Raw genomic sequence first — 23,138 nt, 5'->3', positions numbered from 1 at the left:
TTACACTGGAGACAACCCTGAGCAGAGGAGCACTTAGGAAAAGCCTGTCTTTTACTTCCACCTATCAAAAGCTTCCTGGTCTTGCATCCAGAACAGAAAGACTAGCATTTGTACAAAGCAAGGCCCAGGATGCATGTCTTTAACATTCACCAGTCTGAAACAACCATGTTTGCCTGAAGTGATCAGCATACTTCGCAAACTAACAAACTCCACACCCAGCATAACAAGCCTGGACATCACACAAGTGCCCAACACAGCTGCTCTCACCCCTCACCTGCTGATGGAAAGCAGCGTTGCACGCTGCTACAGAACTGCACTGATTTGTGTCACTGAAAGAAGAGCAACACACAGCACAAGCTGCTGCCAGTGCTGCAGGTGAAGGCCACACTCAGGTCCTCCCTCACGCTCTCCAACTGGCAGCAGCCTGGCATTAAGAGAAATGAGCTGTCTGATCAGATGCAGCAATGAGTGACAAAGACAAAATGGTTTTTGCATCATAAGCTCTGTTGGGTCCCAATGCCGATAAACACATCACAGTTTGCTACTAGATCACACACCACAGTGGTCACAGGACGCATTTTATAATGCTGCCTGAAAACACGGACAGCTAACATACAGTCTCAGCAACATGCCATCCCGTAGAGCCACAGGCACCACAGCAGCTGGACACAAGCACACGTGCTTCCCAGCTGGGGTCAGCAACGTGCAGTGGTACCACCGCCTACAGGGCAGGAGCTCCACGTGTCAGGTGATAATTGAAGAAACGAAACTTTGAACCCCACAGGTATTATATCAACGTGTTATGCACTGTACAGATATCATCAGCATGGCAGAATGCAAAACAGTTGGTTAAAGTATATTACCACATACGGTCCCACTAGAAATTTGGTAAGCATATACTGCATTATTAGGCTTCTCTGCTAAATCTTTGTAATTTTTGGCCAGAAGCTGTACTTCATGATTCCAGATCATAAGCATCCAATGAAAACAAACCACAATTTAATCTGTGGGGATGACAAGCTGTTGGGATTTATCTACTTGTTTAAGTTAGGAAGCAGCCTTTTATTCTACTAATTGCACAGCTTCAAAAGGATTGATAAGTACTGGATAGTGCCTTTCATCTGATCTTGTTTATCTCTGTTGAGGAGACAAGTCCAGAAAAAAAGACGTTTTGTGAAACCACTGAAGCCCTCAATTTTAGGATAAAACGCTGACAGCTTTTAGCTAAAATTTTCCAAAACATAGAGACGCCATGATATTAGGAAAACCACCCTCAAACTTAAGCAAGGAAAAATGAAAGTCTCACACTGCAATTACTACAATTAAAACATGCAAATGAGCACAAGGAATTGAACAGATGCACCACTTGTTAACCGGAAAATACCAACAAAGGGACACAACAAAGGAAAGTCAGACCCAGATAAGACCCATCTACTCCCTTCACTACAGCTCAGTGCTCATCAGTGGTTCTGAGCTTTCTTCAAAGGGAGACCTGACTTTAAATTTGCAGAAATCACACGCAAAAGGGAGCAGCTACCATGCTAAAAAACAGCTGGTCTCCAAAGACAGCTTAGGCTGAGGAGCCATTTGCCACGGGCAGGTTTCCTTCACTATCTCCATAACTGCAAGAAAAGCAAACTGTTGGAGCAATTGTTCTTCTCTGAGAAACTACTGGAAGTAGTGGGAGGCAGGAACGGATTTCCAAGAAATAAATCCACAAAACAGAGTAAGAGTTGTACACACTTGGAGGTAGGCACCTGTCCTAGGAAAGCTAAATGTGAAAACATAATTTCATGGTCTGAAAAATACTCAGAAACTGAGACGCAAATCCTGCAGCTTCTTTAGTTACAGTGTGCTGCTCCACCACCTAACTACTTCAGGAATTTTTCCAAGTTATCAATCCCAACACATTTCTTCTTTAAAAGGCAGAATAGCCTCTTTAATAGTCTACTCAGAATTCTGTGTTTAAGAAAAAAGAATGTTTCAATGAGCACAACTTCGAGCTATGAGGGCACAATATCAGAAAGGCAATGTTGTGACTTCCTGCAGTTCCCTTTCAGCTACACAAAAACCTCCAGCATCACCTTATGCCCGTCCTCTTAAGCCTCAAAATAAGAATTTACTTGAAAAAAAAACCTGATTTCTTTACAACAACTGTACGAAAAATACTCTATTATGACAGGATAACTATTTTCTTGAATACTTAATTTGATGATTGCATTTAACAATCAGATTATGAAATTGCTTGGTAGCTAGCACTGTGATGGCTGTACAGCTGATAACTAGCACTTGAACTGTGTTTAGCTTTCATTCCATTATGAAATTATAATTAAATTATGAATATTGTGGATCTTATAGATCTAGTAGATTACGTATTTAATACATAAATGCATCTTAGCTTCTTATTCTGAATTTTAGACAAATAAGTCTTTCCAGCCTTATGAGTAACCCCCGGACCTGCAGGACAGCTACCTTTTGTACACGCTGGCCAATCAATAGTTGCTGCTACCAGTTAATCTGCACGTAAGCTGCTTGCAGGCTGTGTGCACCTCGCACTACGCACTGACCTAGAGGAGGGCTGGCAGCAATGAGCAGTGAGAGCTGCCTGACCAAAGGCACCCGCTGCCCAGAGCAGCCTGCTGTGACAGATGGAGCAGCTCCCAACTCCCACCCAGCCTGTGACAGCAGGGCCACAGCAGCACAGCTGGATGTCAGAATTTCATCTTGGCCTCAGCCACAGAGGCAGCCATCCAGAAGCCATCCCTGCTCTTCAAAGTAGTCGGGCAATATTTTCCATAGCAGCTGTGTGGGTCCAGGTGAATTCTGCTCCCCAGACAAACAAAAGGCAGAGGAAAACGGCCATCTCACTGGAGGCTTGGAAGCATAGCACAGACACCGCTCTCAGGCACAGATTTCTCAGAACTGCAAAACAAACCAACCAATGCTAACTCGCAGGTGTCCCACACACCAAAAGCCTTCATTTGGCCACACTGTCACTGCTGGATGCTAACTACATTACACATAGGGCTTATCAACACTGCTACTAACACAGAAATTAAACCATGCAGTTCTTAAAAAGTCACACAACTACAATGTAAAAGAAAGGATTTGCTCGTGTGTTATCAGTTAACATTCATTACTGTCAGTGTTATTAGCCTTAAACTGCACTGCACACACATGTATGCACATACACACATACAGACCCGTATGTGTGCGCATGCGAGCACATCTGTTCCTCTGCCCTGCAAATACACACAAGGCTCAGCTGCAGAGCTACACAAGAACATAGGAAATTCTCTCTTCTATTCAACATGTTCAAAATGCAACAACTGCTTTCTACACCAGTCGCTATGACATAGTCCTTGCTGTAAGTTATTCAGTAGCTCATTATCATTAGAAATACATATGTTCAGAAGCACAGGTAACACTGCTTTTTATCTATGTTGGAACTCTTCAGCAAGTCTCAGAAATCCTTCTCCGTGTCACTAGCATACCTGTGCGCATGTCAATCCTTTCAACACTCATTTGCATGAGTTAACATCAATTTACCCACTCCGTTCAAAAGAATCCCCAGCAATTAATGCAGAGCATAAGAACTAGTACAATTCACTCTAACCAAGGATGCTGTTAAGCAGTGGCTCAGGCTGACTGGGGGTTCCAGAGCTCACTTGGTGCCACCCACACTCCACAGGGCTGCCCAGAGAAGCTGTCTAGCCCTGTGCCCATAGCTCTGAGGGACTCACAGCCTCCATGGGAAACCCATAATCAGTCCTTGCACAGCCCAGAAGTGTTTGCTGATGCTCAGGGAGGGCATTACTGAAATGATAGAGGAGTTCCATGTTGTGCAGTTCCAGATGTAGCAAAATTAACATATCTTTCTTAGGTATATAAAGTCCGTGCCAAAAGCTCCTTGAAGGAGAGGAAAAAAAAAAAAAAAGACAGGATAGCGTGCTTAAAAGACAAACAACACAGGTGCACTAAAGCCTCCTCCACACAGCAGAATGCATACTACCATACACAGGGTTTTTCCTTCCACAACGATCTGAAGACTGACACAAACTGCCTTTGAGGAACTGTCTTCAAAATTACTGGCAAAGAAAAAACAGAGCCCAATTACTGTAACACTGTGAAGAGATGGACTGGATTATCCTTTTGCTTTCCTGTAAGCAAGCTGCTCCTTTGGATACCTTTTTTTCCCTCAGTTTTGGACGTTTTCCCACAATTTTGGAAGTTTAGGGGAAATTGTTTGAAAACATCATGCCTGCTTTCAACAATATCACTGTTTTCCCTTAGAGTTCTACTATTCTTTTCAAGTATCTTCTCCTGAGCTTGCGGTGTTCACAAGACCTGGTAAAGCAACCGCAATCAACACCACTGTCTGAACAAAGCTTGACCCATTGCACCACTCTGTTTTTAAATAAAATATTATCAATTTGCATGTGCAAACCAGATGTATCGTTTACAACACGCTTCTCCATGGATTAAGCATCAACACTGAACTGCAAAACTCATTCAAAGCTTTATAGGCATACGTGAGGAAGCCACCACCTTCCTAAGACTCACAAATATTCGCTTACTTTTTCACAGAAGAGCTCACTCAGCAGCTAAACAAACAAAACCCCTGAATGCATGAGGAAAACCTCAAGAGCAAAAGACAGTTTTAGGCATGAGAGAAAAAAAAAAAAAGCAGTCATCTGACAACCAGGCAGGAGGTTTATATAGGAGCTCTTGCACTGAAGATGAAATAGGAGAGTAAACTGAACAAACACAAAAACAAAACCACAGTTTTGTGGAATGTGAATTTGGAATTCAGATTTGTGAATCTGGGCTCTGAATTTGTTTTTAAATGCTTCAGGATTAAGGTTATATTATTCAATCTGAGACTACAAAGAAACATCCCCATACTGTACATTGTCAGCCTCTCTCTCAATAAATATGTTTTATACCACTTGCTTACTCTGAATGTTAGGATAAAAAGCGTTCTCTTTTAAATGCAACAACTTCAGCCAGATTAGCCCCAGGAATACAAGCAAGGGATTGGGAAGTGCAGTTTATTCACACACAAGAACCATAGTTATAGCTGTAATGTCAACAGTGGCATTCTCCTTCAGGAACAAAACGTGGGACGAAGCATGCTCTTCTCTCTAAATCTCTATTCTCTAGTTTATTTCCAGTACTGCTACTAAATTGCATCCCTCTATTTCACACCTAATGTTTTTTGTGTGTTCAGATATTCCTAAGCAATAAACGTCGGTACGCTTCATTGAAACACGTAACAGCAACATTTAGAAAATACGGCTAAAAAAAACCACAGACTACACTTTGTGATGAAAATTTCTTGCAAGACCCAATTACAGCACAACAATCAGGTCAGGGTTCAAGATTTTCTGGACAGATGGTTAACTTAAAACACACTGACCCCCTATCAGACTGGATTAGTGCCAGAAGCACTCAGCCTTTCCTACAAAAAGTGGGTCAGGCTAGTTCTTTATCCAAGTGCTTTGATTTGATGCATTATTATTCCTGAGCAACGTACTAAAATCCGCTGTATTAAAATATTTTTACATTCTTACATAGCAAATAGGATTGCCTCCTAGGCACCACACTTACCTTCACACTTCTCCAGGATCTGCACGGTCTCCCCCAGCTCCAGGACCAAGCCTTGCGGCACAGCTCCTCGGAAGCTGCATATCACTAAAGGGTGGGGAAAAAAGAGAGAGAGACATATGAGGGTTGAACCTGAGCGTGAATTTTCCTTCTAAGCATAGCACTTCAGCTCATTCCCTACATAAAAATAGCTACTACACAGCTGCCCAGAAAACCTGTCAGCCAACTTCTCCACATCACATACCTTCATTTCAGCCCTTATCACAAGTTAAGCTCAGCAGTGACATAAAAGCTGCGTTTTTTATCAGACTTCTGAATCAAGCAAGTCTCGATCACTTCAATCACCAACTCCAAATTCATACTAGACACAAAACCTTCCTTGTCTCACTTCTTACTCTACACAACGCATCAGAACACACAGTCCTAACTTCAAAGAAAATAACGAAGTGCTGTAATCAATTTCCTTCAAGTTGCAACCACTGCAATTAACATTTGTGCAGCTAATATACTAGGAAAATCCTACACTGATGCATATTATGATGCTGAACTGGATACCCTGAAGAATACAACAGAACCTGTATTTTTCAAGAACTGCCACGCTAAACTTCTGAAACATTTTCCAAAGTAATTTAATTAACTCAATTTTAAGCACAAATTTAAAAGCCATGATTCATTCCCCACTCCCATGTCTGCCCACACGAACTCACACAGGCACAGTCATAACGCAGCCACCCAAGCCTTTTGCCCTAAGCACAGAGGCCCAGCGCCCATGGACTAGCTGCACCTGCACACAGCACATTGCCGCTGCTGGGAATCCAAGGGCTGAGACCACAACCTGCAGTGAGCACCGGCCTTTCCCAGTGCAAGAGAATGCTCCCCTTGAAACAGAAGCGCTCAGCTGCAGCTGAAATGTCTCACTGTGATGATGGTGCTGCAGTTCATCTCCACCCTGAATGCCTTTTTGTATCAAAGACACTGAATCCCTGAAGCTGCTTTGTGCAGACTGCCAGCAGCTAACCAGAAAGCCAAGCAATGCAGCAACTGGACCCACCCTGTAGTAATGGAGAACTCACCCACCGAGAATTCACAACTGTAGTCTTCAATCAATGAAAATCACCTCGTGCTTCTCCCAGCAGCCGCCTAATGGTTCACCAGCAGGCCACCATCAGAGCTCTGGCAACTTCTCCTTGCCCCTCCCGCAATCCACATAAGTGACCTTTAAATGCTGATTATTATCTTTTTTCTTAATGGGGAATAATGACTTGCATATATTTAGGCCTATAAGAAATCATTCTAATAGATTTGTTAATTCATAAAAGGAAACTGTTTATTTATTAGATGTTTCTACTGGCAACAAAGAAAACCTCATCAGGGCTGTACTACATCGATGCAGCGTGAGCTCTGCAGGATTCAGGGTGCTCTCCACTCAGAGCCCTTTGCTTAAGCCCACCTGACTCAGAAGAAAAAGGAAAAACAAAATGCAGAGAACAGAAGTGAATTTTGTCCATCATCCATGGGTACAATCTGGATGTCCATTCTCAATTGGAACTTAAGTTCTCAAATAATAAAATTATCCACCCCACATTCCTCAATGTCCATACAGCAACATGCAAAAGAGCTCCTTCATAAATAAATTTGTGGGCTATGCCAATCTGCTGCATTGGACAATTTCAATCACCAATAAGGTATGCAAATAGCCAGATAGATACTTTCAGAGTAACAGACACTGAATCTCAAGAGATTTTCAGCCACACTAATGTAAGTGCAACAAAGTAAGCTGACCGGATGCAACAAGCTGTATCTTGTCCAACTATTCTGCACAACCCACAATTTATCATCTCTGAAATCAAAAAATAACAGTAAAAATAGCTGCAGACTGTGACAGAATCCCAGAACTCTGTGGCTGCTCTGCAGTCTGATATGTGACTCCAAAGGTTATTGTCAAAGTTACGGATTTTGCCTTTTTAATAAATAAAAACTTACTATGCAACACAATCTTATTTACAAAGTGACTTCTAGGCATGCAGTTCTTCTCTGCAGTGTTACTTGAAAGGAGCAAACACAAATATGGGTGGGAAATACAGAATAGCTGAGACCTTCAAAGGAAAATAATTTACAGATGGGCTCCAGTGTCTGACTTCCATGCTTCCCACAGAGCAATCCTGCAGAGCACGAACACCTCCAAAGCACCCATCACTTGAGCAGACCCCATCGTCTGTCCCCAGAGGGAAGCAGAAACGCACCTCCAGAACAGCCCGGCAGCAAAGCAGGGCTTTGCTTTGGGTGGCTTTTCCCCCACCACTCACCAGGTATCAGCAACACCTCCCAGACTCTAGTCAGACCACTGAAACACACAGCATCTACTTCCAGGTATTAAACCCCTTCTCATCAGCCAAGTTTGTAAGGATGCCATAGAATTCAGTTCCAGCCAGCAGTTAAACCAGAACATGGGGAAAGCTTTGGCCACACACAGTAACCATCACCAGGACATAAATGCCTTAACTGTGCTGCTTGAACTGCTGGGCCACAGCAAAAGAAATGCCTTCCTCTGCAAATTGTAATGAGAAAGGCACAAACTCACCTGCACAGCAGGATAACCTCCAGCTACGGCAGAGAATAGGAAGAGACCAGGGGTGTAACATACAGGAACACGGAAAAATAGTTTGGAAATCTGAAGACCAAACAGGAGAGGACACACTCAGAAATGTTCACCTAGCTTAGGGAAAGGCCCTGACACAGTGCAAGCAGCTGCATTACCATTTACCTGCAGTAAGAGAAATGGTTTCAAAGGAACAGTATTAAAGGGTGCACAGGTGTGGCACCTTCAGAAAGAGCAGGTATGTTTTCACACAGCTAAGTGATTCTTCACAATGGGTAATTAAAGGAGCTGCTCACTATATGGATGAGAAAGATCCAGTCAGAGCAACCCACCAGGATTTTAGAAAAGGGGCTGCTTTGAAACACCCTCTATCTAAAGCTCTTGCAGAAACTGAGCTAGTCTGTGATAAAGGGGGAAGGCATTTGCATGGATCAGAAACTAGTAAAGAGAGAAAGCTGGTTTATTTCTGAGACTGACCAGGAAGCTCTAAGGGGATCCGTGTTGAAGCCTGTTGTTAATAAAATATTTCTAAGTGATCTAGAAAAGCTGGGAAGTAGCCAAGTGACTGAGTTCTGCTGCTACGCGGGGTGATGCTGCGCTGCAGAAGGACCTAGCAGGAACATACACTGCAGACAGATGCCATTCAGTCCATCTACATAGGGATGAACAATTCTAACCTCACATCTAACCCACAATCTCTCACCTTGCTCCCACCACTCTGAGCAGAAGCCCAGGACTGACATTAACAATCCCTAGCATCAGCTCAGGCACCTCCAAACCCTCCCTGCATGGTACAGCAGAAGACTATCCTGGGAAAATAGGCAAGACAACTACATACATGCTGGGTAAAATTCACAGCAAACCACCACATGCCAGTTTTCCTCTTTACCAAAAACATATCCTTTGCCACAAAGGACAGAACACCATATGGAAAGGTTGAAAGAAGTGAGACAAGATGCTGCAAACATGGCACAAGAGCTTTTACCCAATGAGTTATTAACCAGGATAGGATGCTTCCACTGGTAAGACTGACAGCTGAGAGGGGTGCAGAGCATAACTCATGGGTGTCCAACCTTCTGGCTCACCTGGGCCACTGCAGAGTAAAGAGGAATTGTCTTGGTCTGTATATAAAATAGCCAGTGTATAAGCAACAAAACTTTTTCTTTTTTTTTTTTTTTTTTTTTTTTTTTCTTTTTTTTTACATTTTTATTAGATTAAAGAAGGACAGTAGCAAAAATGAAACTAGTGGAGTAAGTGACCTTGTTTTTGTGACACTAATGCATCAGACTGGCTCAATGGAGGAGGCTACTATTCTTACTGAGTTTTCGAGGTGCACAGAGATTTCTGATGAAATTTTATTCTTGCTGCATGTCATCTGTGATAATTCATCTTCACAAATGCATGGACTGCCAAAAAGCAATGACATGAATGAGGTGTGATTGGCAAGTGAGGGACATTTATCTCTGCTAAGATGAGGCAAATAAAAGTCCAGCTGGAGAACTGATCAGATTTTTTAGTTTAATATCTGATTACAACTCCATACATTCCATTTGAAAATTTGCAGGTATTGACCAAAAACAGAGCTGCAAATATACAAACAAACAAAAAAAAAAAGAATATTTTTTCAGCACTCGTGAAGTCTATTCTCAAATTCCCTTATCAAATGGAAGGCAAAGCTCCATGTTTTTTGCTGCTCACAGGACTGCGTTCAGCCAGCACATCAGAACACATTAATTTATTTGCCAAAACTGCAGTTATGCAGGGCTGCTCTGCAGGAAAAGCCACAATGGACTGGGGTAGGGGGCAGCTGCAGGACAAACTTGTCGTGCGTAGCTGCTAAGTTTCACTGAACACATCAGTGGGGAACAGGTCACCCACCCCTTCCAGTACAAAGAGCAGAGCTATGTCAAACAAAACGGCTGAAATGGATTCAGAACTTTAAACAAAGTACCATTCAATGCAAGGCAGAGTTAAACTGTGAAACTCCACACAAGATGGCACTGCATGTTAAAAACAAACAAGATCTTCTAAAACCAAAAGGAAACAGGACAAATTAATGGATGCATGCCACCTCAGGTCCAGCAGCTCCCTGACCCAGAGTTCTGAAGCCAATGGGATGCCTTCCCAGGCCCTAGCACGCTTTGCTCCTCCACTGGAAACACGTACTGCAGGTCACTGCCAAGGGGAGACCAAAGGAGCTGAATGTTGGCTTTGCTGACAGGACCTCTCCCACACTGTCCGTAAGGAAACCCAAATCAAGCTTCTGTTGTCCCTCATTACTGATTTGTGACCTTACCTGAACACTATTAAGGCAGACAGAGGATACAATTCACCATTAGAGAAACATTAGATTTCACGTCTCATTATTACCCTCTGCTGCCCAGCCAGACAACAGAACTGCTTTCACTTCTGCGGTGGCACAGCTGATAATATACCTTGCTTTCTGAAATTGCTTCTTATCCAATTTCTATGTCCCAGCTTCCCCACCCAGGCTCACCTGGGCCTCAATGCTACCACAGATCATTTTTCTTCTCAAACGGATTACATCAACTGCATGATAAACTTAGTAAGAGAACTGTGCCACATTTTTATGTGAGCAGTGGGAGAAGACGAAAGGAAAAAAGGAAAATACCCCAGTGCTGTGCAGTACAGCACAGCCATGTGTGGGCTTGAGCACCATCCAACTGCATCACCGCTCCCAAAGAGCAGTTTTCTCTGTGCGTAAGTGTAAAACTGCTTTGCAGCACTATGTACTGGTACAGGTATGCACCCTGAGCCCATGCTGCAGTTCTTATGTTCTTATTCTTTTGCAACCTGTTTCCACACATCACGCTAAAGCCTACAAAAATATTTTGAGGTTGCATAATGAACTGTTCACATCACAAAATACAGCTCAGCCCACAGTAAGTCACTGTTTGCTTTCATAAGGGAACAGGGCCTTCTCCCTCCATACATTCCCAAACATAACAGTGAAAATCAGAAGTATTTACTTAAATGAGGGATGAGAAACAACACTGGTTCAAGAGATTTTTTCCATGCTTCCATTGCTCCCTTTGCCTTCTTCAGACCTCAGTTTTTCTCATCATAAAGTTGGACTTTCTTTTTTTGCCTTTGCTTTATTTCTCACATGTTCTCTTCCACAGTGGAAATCACTGCTGCTCGAACATACCCACTGTATGCCAGAAGTAACATTTCACACTACCAGCAGCAACCACTTGTATTTTTCTGTTCGTATTTCACAGGCCCCATAGAAGAGTATAAAGCCATTAGCTTCACAATGGATGTGGTCCATGCCACAGCCTGCACATGGCTTTTGTCTGCTTGCTTCATTTGTCAAAGCAATAGTAAACTTCGCCCCAAATGTTTTTGATTCCTTTAATTCAAAAATGTTACAGTGGGTCACTCTGGAAATCACTAATTAACGCGATTAGAAGTATATCAGAAAATACTTCCAACTCCCTTTTATTGCTTTATAATGCATGTCCGAACTTGAGGAAGGTTGCTGAGGAAGAGATACACCAGGTGGCATTTCCTCACCAGGGGAGATCTCTGGCTATTTCTCACCACACGTAAGGAGTTCAAGCATTTCTTACACAGTCTTACGTGACAGACTGCAGTTCTAACACCACATTCAACTACTGGTAGTTCTCACCATTACTAGTCATGTCAATACAAGCCGACCTCTGAGACTGCCTCTAGGATTGACTGCTCCTGAAGATCATATTCCAGATGACTATGGATTATGCTGAGGATGTATCTTTTACCTAAACAGCTTTTTTAGTATGAATACATGTATTGGAAACATCTACTATCAAACAGTATAAGCTAGTTTTAACAGATGAATAAGATGAACTTCATCTTCTCCCATGAAGCGCTCACACGACAATACAGCCCCCACGTAAACTAGGGGAGAGCAGTAAACCCAATACCTTTCCCTTAACAGAGGCTAGAACAAGGAGGTGAGGGAAAGGCATGAGAACAAAGACGCAGCTTTGCACAACTTGAGAATGTTGGGATTGGGACTCCCTAAGACAGAGATTCTCACTAGCATTAGAATTTACACATGTATAAAACAGCATGTCTCCAGACCCACCCAGATGTTTTCCCACAACTTTAATACCCACATCACCCCAGGACTGCACACTTCAACCATGCATCACATAGAAAACACTTCTTATTTGTTCAGACCCGGCATTCCCAGCGCCTCTGCCTTGTATTAAAAGAAAGAGCAAACAATTTCAGTTCTTCCTGTCCACAGCATTTATAATTTCAGAATCCTCTGGCCTCTAAGAAATGTATTTTCCAATTATTTGAGTCTTCGTACTTGCATACTGTAGACAAGAGGGAAAAGTCTCTCAGTCACAGCAATATGACAAGAAGACACTCACCCAGTAGCCAACATCTAGCTTCACCTGCTAGCAAGGCACCTGTGCTGCACAACCCCCTGCAGGGGGAAAGGACCCCTACAGCCCAAACCTGCCAGCATCAGCCTCACAGAACTGCAGCCCTTCTGCCTACAAAGAGGAGTTGTTCCTGCAAACAGAACACTGTAGGCCTGACTGTTTAAAAGGCCAAAGAATAGATTATGAAGGAAAAAAGACCTTCAGATTTTTATCAGAAATTAAAAGTCATTACGACTGATATTTTTGAGGAACAGCTTGATGAAGCCTGGCAGCAACAGAGCTTCCCCTGTCAGACCCAGATGATAATTTGACAAGGGAACAGAACCCTGGGGCAATTTAGATGAAAATGTTCTCATTTCATTCTACAAATACCTGGAAGAGCATCTTCACCCTCACAATTTACCCTCCTAGTATCTGCATGACCGATTATTTGTCAGAAATTAATTTGAGACAGCCAAAGCTACATGCAAGATCAGGCCCCACTCAGCAGGTACATTTACAGAGAAAACTAGAAACAAACACCTCCAGAATGCTCTGCTGGTGAGGTAAGAAGGACAACACAAAGAGGTTCAGTACGAGGGAAAGGACGAGCCCTACTACTGCCTCAAGAAGCTGCTACCCAGGTACACGCAGGGTGTGCAGGAGGGAATCTCAGTATGCTGGTGCACACACCGCAGAACAGAGCTCTAATCCGATTGGAACTGCCAGGCACTAATGTAATACACACACACCAAAAAAAGATTATCAAAAGCTGATTAAAAGCCATCCAAACGTTACAACAGGAGAGAAGGGATTAAACAAAAGACTCGCCTTAGAAGAGAGCTAAAGAATTTTTTGACCTTATTAATGGTCTTTATGAACTTCTACAGCAAACCCTGAAGAAAAAAATACTGCAGAATCTAAGGGAATCTGCTAAACGCGAGGCACTGAGTATTACCCAAATTACAGCACAATTAAGTGAAGGTATTCGGGGCCAGCCAGCAGTTGCTAGGCAGCAGTTGCTGCTGCCAGGATGCTGCGTGGTGCACACGGAGCCAGGAGCCGCCGGCAGCGCAGCCCTGCAGCAGCACATCCTTGCAGGCATGCCTGAAGCCATCGCACGGCACTGCAGGGTGCGCGGCTGCCTAGCAACGCCGCCTCCTCCTCCTGAGTCATGGTAGGAAAATAGTTGTGCAAAAAAAGAAACAGATGCCTGAGAAGAAAGGTGATCAATAACTAGCAAAGTGAATTATTGCGAGCATCCTTCCCCCACCCTCTGAGACAAAAATAGAGATTAGTTCAAAAATCAGGAGCTGTTTAAAATAGTTTTGCACATCCTGGTGTCGAGAAGTGGGATTGAAAGAAAAAGCCCACAGCAGTGTCCACTTTTTTACTTATATTAAGGAGTTGACTTTGAGCTCCCAGCCCTGCAGGCACCAGTCCTGGTCGCTCACCCCTCCCACATGCGTCGACACCCAGCTAACAGCTCCCCCGTTCTCTCCTGGGGGAACAGAAGTCCCCACCCATACGTCATTCCCTCTACATGGAAAGACTATGGCAACCCCTTTTCATCCCCTTAGGGCAGGGACAGGGGCTGCCTCATGCCAGCCTACAAAGGGGAGAATCCCACCCCTTGTGGTGCTGCTCTGCACCATTCCTTGCCAACAGCATGAGCCAGCAAGAGCTCCAGTGTGCTGCTGCACACCAGGAGACACAACAAGAAACCAGCTCAGGACCAGCTGCCCTGGACAACAGAGGTGGCACTGCCTCCCCAGGCAGCCTGCTCAAACACTTGGCTGCCGGTGGTAACAGAACTCATCTCGTGTCCCTGACAGTAAGTCACTGCTGCTCCCTGCCTACCTCTGAGCAGCCCTGAGGAGCAGCAGTGCTGCCTTCCCCACAACTCCCCAAAAAGCAAGAAGCCACAAACAGGCCCCTTCCTGCCCTCCTTGCCCACCCCAGCCCCCATTCTACACCAACTACACCATACAACTGCCAGCCCTGCTGGCTAACTGCCAAGTAACTCTATCACGTGAAGTTACCTTGGTGGTTCCAATCTATTTGCACATTCCCCATCAGGAGAAGGAGGGACAAAGAAGGTAGATAAGAGTGCATTTAGCTTCTGCGCCCCAGCTGATAGCCCTAGTTGAAATATCATAGCCTACACAGTCTGCAACACAAGAACTCGGGGAGATCTGAAGATGGCCAGCAACACTGCTAAGAAGCCTCTCAAGTCACACATGAAAACTTTCAAGTTTGGTCATGTGTTTCCTACCAAACTTCCAGGAAGTGATGTATTTACCTGACAGAGCAGGAGATGCTTTCCTCACAGAATTGTTCTCTCTTCTCATCTCGACTCCAGCAAACGGACATCATTTAATGCTACCAACATCATCTGACACACAACCAAAATCTTCTTTTTTCCTTACTGCATCCCCCACTCAAGTTGAAATAATTCATTTATTTTCTAACAAAAACAAATTAATTAAAAACAAACAAAAAAAAATATTTCAGGCCAGCAACCTGAATGGCAGCCAGCAGAATCCCAAAACCACAAAACCCCCAACATCACTGCTGCGTGCCGCTGTGATGAAGAACATCAGAGAAGGGAACCTCTTCACCAGATGCAGGGAAGCTGCACTGTTGCCGCTCTTGTTTACCAACAACTAAGCTGCCAGTCATTCAGCTTTAGGCTGTTTACAAAACCGAGGGTGTGAGGTACACAGCAAATCAACACTAAAGTTCAAATGGCAGTTTTCAATTAACTGTGAGGGCTGCTCTGAAAGTAATGCCTTCTATTTCATTATGCTGGTCCACAATGTCAGAGGCAAATGCTGGTAGGATGGCAGTAGAGGGTGAATTTCCCACCAATGCTGTGATATGTTGTTGCCATGTGACAGATGGCAGCAGAGGGGCAGTCTGAAAAGAACAGCGTCTGACATGAAAGTGCATACGAAACAAAGGTGTGTCACTGAATTCCTCCATGCACAAAAAATGGCACCTCCTGACAGCCCCGGACACTCGAATGTTGGCGGAACAAACAGCGATGTGAGCACAGGGAGGCGGTGGGTGGTGCGTTTCAGCAGTAGTGACAGTGACATGACAGACAAGGCACATTCTGGTCAGCCATGCACAGCTGTCACAACATGAAATGAAGAGCACCTTAATCTGTTCATCCGTGCAAATCTACTGAAGGTGGTGACTGCGCTAAAAAATGCTGTTTTGTAGCTGAGAATGTGCTCTACCTAACAGTGTTATTGTGCTCTTTGTATCTATTGCTGTTTCCATGGAAATACACAGGCAGCATTACTTTCAGAGCAAACTAAGTGGTTTTTGCAGTAATTTGTGTATTTTGGGGGAATTTTTCTCCCATGCTGGCTGACACTGCCTTACTTGTGCCTGCGCTCCTCCCCTGCACACATGTGACAAAGCCCTGCACCCAAGCTACAGCAAGGAGAACACAGTGAGGTGAGGCAGGCCACCTCCTGCAGCTATTGCCACAGGCAAGCATCCCCTGTGAGGAAGAGCACAGGCAGAACAGACAGCATCAGCCTCCCAGCACCAGGCCCTGCTGCCAGGAGCACATCCAGCAGTGCCCAGCAGCCCCTACTTAACCCATCTGCAGTGCTCTCCTGTGCCACATCTCCTGACAGGGCAGCCCATATCACATGTCCTTCAGCACCAAGAAGGATGGGGTGTTGGGGTGCACACAAACAGGCCTGTAAAAAGCCACTACTGCTTTCAACCCGCTCCTGCTCAGCCAGAGGTTCCTTTGGGTCCGACGTGTATGCAAGGCTTCATTAACGAGATCAGAAGACAGAAAGGGGAAGAGTATTAACAGCTGGCAAAATCATCTGGACATAAGCTGGCTAACTCACTGACTTGCATTTAAAAAAAAAAAAAGCAAATTTAGAAAATAAAAATTAACCACTACTGCCAACACTAACACTGTTCATAAGCTTACTTACATCACCAGATCTAGAGAAACCTTTGTTTCCGTGTCAGAGTGCTGATAAGAGTTTATCACTGACAGCAGAACGAGCTGCCACAGCTCTCCTTAAGGCCCAGTGCTCCAAAGCCATCAGCCTGCTGGGCCCACAGCTATCAGCCTTCCTACTGCCTTCACTGGGTTTTTACTAGAGACTGTTTAAAATAACACAGGTTACAGGTCTAAGAGGAAGGAACTACAGTTGCAGAGAGCCTAAGGGGTGCTTTCAGGACCTCAGTGCAGATTACCGAGTTGATTTTAGTTTCCAAACACCTGATGGGAGATTTGATTCTATCATCAGTCACTTGGTTGAGGTCTTCCATCTCTCTATCTTGAAGCTCAGTGTGCACACAGATTTTGAAACAGAATAAGAGTAAAATGTAGTGGTATTCAAATTGATTCACAACAAAAGCAATCAGCACACCTGCCTTTGAACAAGATGCTACTTCATGCTTCCTTCAGCCTCTTACACAGTGAAAACTGCAACTGAGAGAGCAAAAAAAGCTTTATCAACCTACAAATCACCCAATATTTTTATCTGAAGCATGAGAAGTTGCAGCAAAATCTGTAACAGCTGAATAAGCCTTCAGACTTTCAATTCCTTCGTCAGTGTTCTCACGCCCACACCTGAGAAGATCTCTCATTTCATCCTATATATATATATAAATCCTATATATGACTCTGACTGTAGCAAGGACTGGAGGTCATCGGGCATCTACAGCTCTTTCCCACCAGAACTATTGCAAACCACTGAGTAACATCCAAATCAGAAAAACTGCTGTAGGTCCATCTCATGTGCTCATGAAGATAAGGAGAAGAACCATCCTTCCTCATTCCCAAAGATCCTCTTTCTGTGGGCATTTAAATGCCAGCAAATAACGTCGCTGAGACTATTCCTGAGCACAGCTACGTAAAAGAAGTAAACCAATGAACTTGTTTCTTGGACAAACACAAAGCCTATACACCTACAAACAGGCACTTATATTCCCATTCCCTTTCACACGCAACCCCAGGACAAAGCCAGGCAGTGCCAGTCTCTCCCAGCCCCATTCCTGCCCACAAAGCGCCTCCCGGTCACTCCACGTTCGCACTAACAGCTCCTCTCCATGTCCTCCAGAAAACAAACAAGTTGGACTAGGAAAACTCTTGAGAGAACTTCATTATCTATTCTTCTCAGCAAGTCAGTAGCTACTTATTTGCTCTCATATTGCTAATCACTAGAAAATTCTTCCTTTCCCATCCCATCAGCAACTTTCACAACATTTGTAGGAAGTGTATGTCTGAGACTGACAACTCCCACCATAAAACGTTGCTCACTACTGGTGGAGACATACTGGTAGGTGAGGACAGATAGCTCGTACACCTGAGGATTGCCATCCTTAGGAAGTGAGCCTGATTATTTTCTTCCCATCCCACCAGCAAACAGCAGAAGTCCTGAGGGTGTTGGCCAAACACATCCCACAGCGTAACTACGAGCAAAGCACTCTGAAAAACATCAAAGCAACAAAAGTTAGAACCCATACTGCAACACTCCAACTCCTTACAGCAGCAGCACACAACATTCCATACAAACCACACAATAAACTGCAAAAATAAGTGCCTAATTCCGTGCTTTCACACAGTATCTGAAAACCTTCCTTTCAACCTTATTTCTCCTGTAGCTAGAAAAGCTTGGCAAGCTTCTAGCATAATGTGGGCAGCTAGCATTTAGATGATCGCAAACTAGTATTAGGTCACTTCTCATCCAGCTCTGCAGACCAGTTTTTCATACGAATAGCTATGCTGTCATCTGGTTGCTGTTTTCTAAGGTAAATGAGCCAAGACACATTCATCTCTTCCCACAAAACAGCATATTCAATCCCAGGTTATCTCAGTAACAGAAGTACAGATGTACCAAACTGCAACCGCACTGCTTGCTCCATTAAATGAAGCCTCGCTAGGCTTTCCTGTCTATACTGAAAGTCTCTGCTGTCACACACCTCAGGAGCTGTTCTTTTCCAGAGGCATTTCAAGGGGTGATTCATTTCTCATTCGGTCAAATAACATTTATGTACTTCTTCCATAACCCCTGACCGATGAATTCATTTGCTCATTCTCAGGTTCACAAAGAAAAACCGTTCTTCAGGGCAACATAATGGAACTCAGTACTACTCAGCGCACCGACCACCCAGTTTTCCAGACAAATCAGCAAGCCCACAGCTACTACCACCATCTCCCAGATAACTGTTACTCTGAGGTTTATGAGCACATCCCTCTGTATGGCTTCGGTCCCAAAGCACATCACTGAAGAATATCCTTAGTCACGTCCCTGCTGCTGCCAGACTCTTACAGCTGCTGGCAGCAAGGTAAAGAGAAGATGGAATACAATCTACATCCCACAACACGGAACCCAGCTGCAGTGACTGATATTGCTTCCCAACTCGTCAACTCACAGAACCATAGAGTGGCTCGGGTTGGAAGGGATCTCCCAGCCCCCTCCCTACCATGGGCTGGCTGACCCAGCAGACCAGGCCAACCAGATCCCCTCCACCAAACATGGAAAACTACCCAATTTTGGAGAGGCTTTTCTCCATCTCTCTGAAACCTTTCATTTTAAACATGTAATAAACTGCTTCAGCAATGCAGGGAAGCTGCAACGTCAATCACCTCAAAGCACTCCTTCACCTACCCACCGCCTAACACGTGAGGGAGTGAGAACTGAGCATGATGACAGGAGCTCCACGGGGGCAAGGCAGACCTTTTCTAAGTTTTACAGTCTTGCTTTTCCATACGTTACCATGAGTTGCAAGATGTGCAAACCAACAAATAGCAGCAGGGGAAAAAAATGAAGATACCAATCAAAAAGCAGAAGCTGCAGTACAGAACTGTAACTAGGACACTGAGATGCTCCAGCCTTTCTTAGCAGCAAGGGAAGCATTTGTTTTGTGCATTCATGCTTAAAGACTTACTTCTTATTCTCACCAATTAAATAATGAAAATAAATACACAAAACTCACTTTGTGCAAACAAAGCAATCGACAGATTTTAAGCCAGTAACTCTGAACAAAACAACAGCAGTTGCTGTTCATGCAAGCAGGTTTTCCTGCTTCCCTGTGATTTAGCATACACACGTTTAGCATGGCCAGCCACAAAGTACAGGATCAACTACATATATCTTTGGTTTGGGCTTGTTTTTGATCATCACCTAAACGTGCTCTTTGCAAATATAAAGCAGCAAAAATTTGCAGCTTAATTTAATTAATCAGCTCACAAGCATTTGCTAAACTTTAAATAGCAGTTATTTATTAGCGGGATCTCTTTCACCTGCTTAGCTTTTTCTTTTAATTCATTGTTATTGCAGAATATTTGCTTTAGAAGCTTAGTGCTTTGAGAGGCTGCTTTAGAACCACACGAACACTAGGGGGCTGGAGAGTTCGTTATCTGCAATAACCCACTCGGAGTGCTGAGCAGCACTGTGTACAAGGACTGTGCCCAGCAGTGCCCACAGGAGAGTGCTGCCAACCCCAGGACGTGTGTTCCCAACGCAAGCTGGGAGCACAGGCACTGCTTACAAGCACTGCTACAAAGAGCTGAAGGGAAAGTCGCAGCAGACTACAGGCAGTAGCAGGGAGGAAGAACTTCAGCTGCGTCAGTGCAGTTTTTCCACTTCTTTATTTTGAATATCCCAAGCGATTTTTGAGCAACTTTGCTGCAAAAGCATGCGAGGAGTTGTGTGCAAGCCAGGCAGTGCTGCACTGAGCTGCAGGCATCCAAGGCTTCTTCAGCTGCAGCTGAAGGCACAAGAACTTCGGAACTCCCAGAAAGCTGCTGATGTTCCATCAATAACTTTAATGAATTCTCATGCAGTAACGAGTCGGCGTTGCTATGAAGGGTGCCAGCAAGCATGTGACAAATGTCTTCTGAAACTCTTTGAATGCCACTGCAGAATACAAAACCCTTCTGTATCAACATGTTGAGAGGGGAAACGTGGCATCTTCCTGAAAAAGTCTATGTAAATGTTACAGTCTCGTGGCTTTCCCATCGGTATTTCACATCATAAGACCATGCAGAGCATTGGGAGTTAAAGAGGTAATGCTGCAGTTTCATGGACTGTCGACGTATTTCATCATTTGTCACCCAGGGTGAAACGAGAGGAATGCACAAAGCAAGAGTTACTTTCAATAAAGAGAACTGCATCCAAATTACCTACATCATGGCACAGCGTTGCTGTGCCCAAAGCACAGAGCAGGCAGCCAAGCCTGCCCAGGGACACCGCTGTATTTCACCAGAGAGCCGCGCTTTGTGTTGCAGGAGTAGGACACATACTCCCCCCCCCAACAGGGATGTGACACACACTGCCCTAGGGCAAAGGCACATCAGAAACATTTCAGAGATTGAGGAGTACATGAGAAAAAGCTCACCGGGTTTCTTGGGATGGACAGTGCTGAATAAAAACGAACTAATAAAGCCCAAGAGATAAGCTCACACCAGTAACTTGTACGAAGAAGATTCCTTTAGCATGCACTCTTTTGTTTGTGAAGCAGGAATAACTTAAATTAGCAAGATTTCAAGAGATCAGAATCTACTTTGTTTCCCTTTTATGTTTTTGGCAACGCATCTCCCAACAAAACGACACCTACACATTCTGCAGCACAGCACAACCGACTCGTGACGGCTAACAGAGCTCCCTGTGCGGCCCCAGCACCGCTCTCACTTGTGGCACAAAACTCCCCACACGAGTGGCGTTTCCCACCCACCCTCACTGGCCAAGCACAGCTCAAACCTCTGAGTCCCAAACCCACCGTGCCAGCATCCCACAGCTAGGAAAAACGACCACATAAAGGAGGAAAACCAACACGACATGAAAGATGAAGCATACACTGCAACAACACCTGCAAGTTTAGCACCAGGACAAGAGGGCTGGCTTTCCACCAGGGCTTCACATTTGAGCAAGTTTCAGATACTTTGCATCTTCCAAACAACCACACAAAGCGCAATGCAATTTGTTAATTTTTACATAATCCTGGTGACTACATATTGCCCCACAGCTTCTCATCTAACACACACCACACTCGATTGCTCAGGTTTTTTTGTTTTTTTTTTTTGTTTTTGTTTTTTTCCAAAAAAAAAAAAAAAAAATCTGAAATCATCTGTTTATTACAGAAGCCGGGTGGCACACCAAGCCAAATCCATGCTGCACAGGGTGCTACCCTAACCTAAAGCATTCCAGTGCATTCTTGTTGCCTGCTGGCACGTTCAGAATTTGCTTTAAGCATCACCAGCACTGCGACTTCTAACTGTGTGTGTGCCGGCCGTCCAAAGCCCACATCAGCAGCACGGGTCGGATCTTTGTAGCAAGGCAGAGGGTATTCTTCATATTTGCAGAAACCAGCGACCCATGGCGGAACTTAAAAAACCCTATATGGACCATTGCTAAGTATAATGAGGTGTTTCAGAAGCCAACCAGGCACACGCTGCCTACTTTTATTGTTATTACACAGCAAATATCTCGCAACCCATTTCAAAACACATGCTAAAACAAAATAAAAACGAAGATCAACGAAGCGGGCGTTTTCCTTTGGCGATGCACCGCACTTCCACGCCTACCAGAAACCTCGCACCGCATTCGCGGCCCCAGCAATAAAAAAAAAAAAAAAAAAAAAAAAAAACCCACCGGCGGTGCTCTCAGGAATCGGCGCGTAGCCCCGGCAGAGCGCTACGAGCGGCGGCAGCAGCGGAACGCGGCCGTCCCCGTGTCTCCATCTCCCCATCACCTGCCCATCATCTCCCGCCCCGAGCCCCCGGCCCGCTCCCGCCGCAGGTGCGCCGCTGCCGCCCCCTAACGCCACGGCCGCGGAGCCCAGCCGCACATAAACAGCACGGCGGCGGATGAAGGCGCGGAGGAAAGGGAATGGCGCGTTCGGGGGACGAAGGGCTGAGCGACGCGTTCTCTGCCGGCGGGCGCCATCGGGCCCCGGAGCATACGGCGCACCGAGGCCGGGCACGGCGGCAGGCGGTGCCGGGGGATGGCAGGGCAGCGCAAGGGGGACGGGGGCAGGTGTGGGGTGTCGGCGGCACCTACCCACGCCGTATTTCTCCTCCTCGGTCGGGCTCCACATGCTGCTGGCACTGCGGCGGCCACCGGCCGCGGGTCCCCTGGGCAGAGCGGGGCGGGCGGGCGCCGCTCATGGAACGGGGGCGGCTGCCCCTCCTCCTCCTCCTCCCTCAGCGGGGGCGCAGCTCCGCGGCCGCCGCAGCGCGGCCCTCGCCTCAGGTTGCCCGCGCCCGGCGGGTCCCGGTCTGGGGGATCCGAGAGGGGCTGGGGGGGGGGGGGGGGGAGGTAGCCCCCCTCCCGCCCGCCCGCACGCACGCAGACGGCTGCGGCCGCGCTTCACCTCAGCGCTCGCCGCCGGCCCGGCAGCTCTTCCAGCGCGGCCCCGCCGAGCTCCGCGGCCCCGAGCCCCGCCGTTCCTGTCACCGCCGTCGTCGTCGCCGCCGCCCCCGAAGGACTCGCGCTACCGCGCCCCCCCGCCGATGGAGAGCAGCGCGCACGCGCGGCTCGCGCCGCACCGCCCGCCCTTTC

General features: G+C 45.6%; 1 protein-coding gene across 1 annotated transcript in view; it reads right to left on the bottom strand.

Annotated features, from left to right (window-relative positions):
• The window catches only part of DOCK3 (dedicator of cytokinesis 3), a 184,769-nt gene extending 162,065 nt beyond the window's left edge, over positions 1-22,704 (bottom strand). Inside the window, exons 1-2 of the mRNA XM_042823318.1 lie at positions 22,638-22,704; positions 5,611-5,694 (exon numbers count right to left, since the gene is read on the bottom strand). Coding sequence (XP_042679252.1) covers positions 5,611-5,694; positions 22,638-22,674 — 121 coding nt within the window. The 5' untranslated portion in view covers positions 22,675-22,704. The remainder of the gene's footprint in view (positions 1-5,610; positions 5,695-22,637) is intronic.
• Positions 22,705-23,138: the final 434 nt, after the last annotated feature.

The sequence above is a fragment of the Centrocercus urophasianus genome, unplaced genomic scaffold, assembly GCF_019232065.1.
Source record: "Centrocercus urophasianus isolate 14NV4802_14NV808 unplaced genomic scaffold, USGS_Curo_1.0 seq_22, whole genome shotgun sequence".
NCBI classification, from domain to species: domain Eukaryota; kingdom Metazoa; phylum Chordata; class Aves; order Galliformes; family Phasianidae; genus Centrocercus; species Centrocercus urophasianus.
This window is presented reverse-complemented; position numbering and strand designations above follow the sequence as displayed.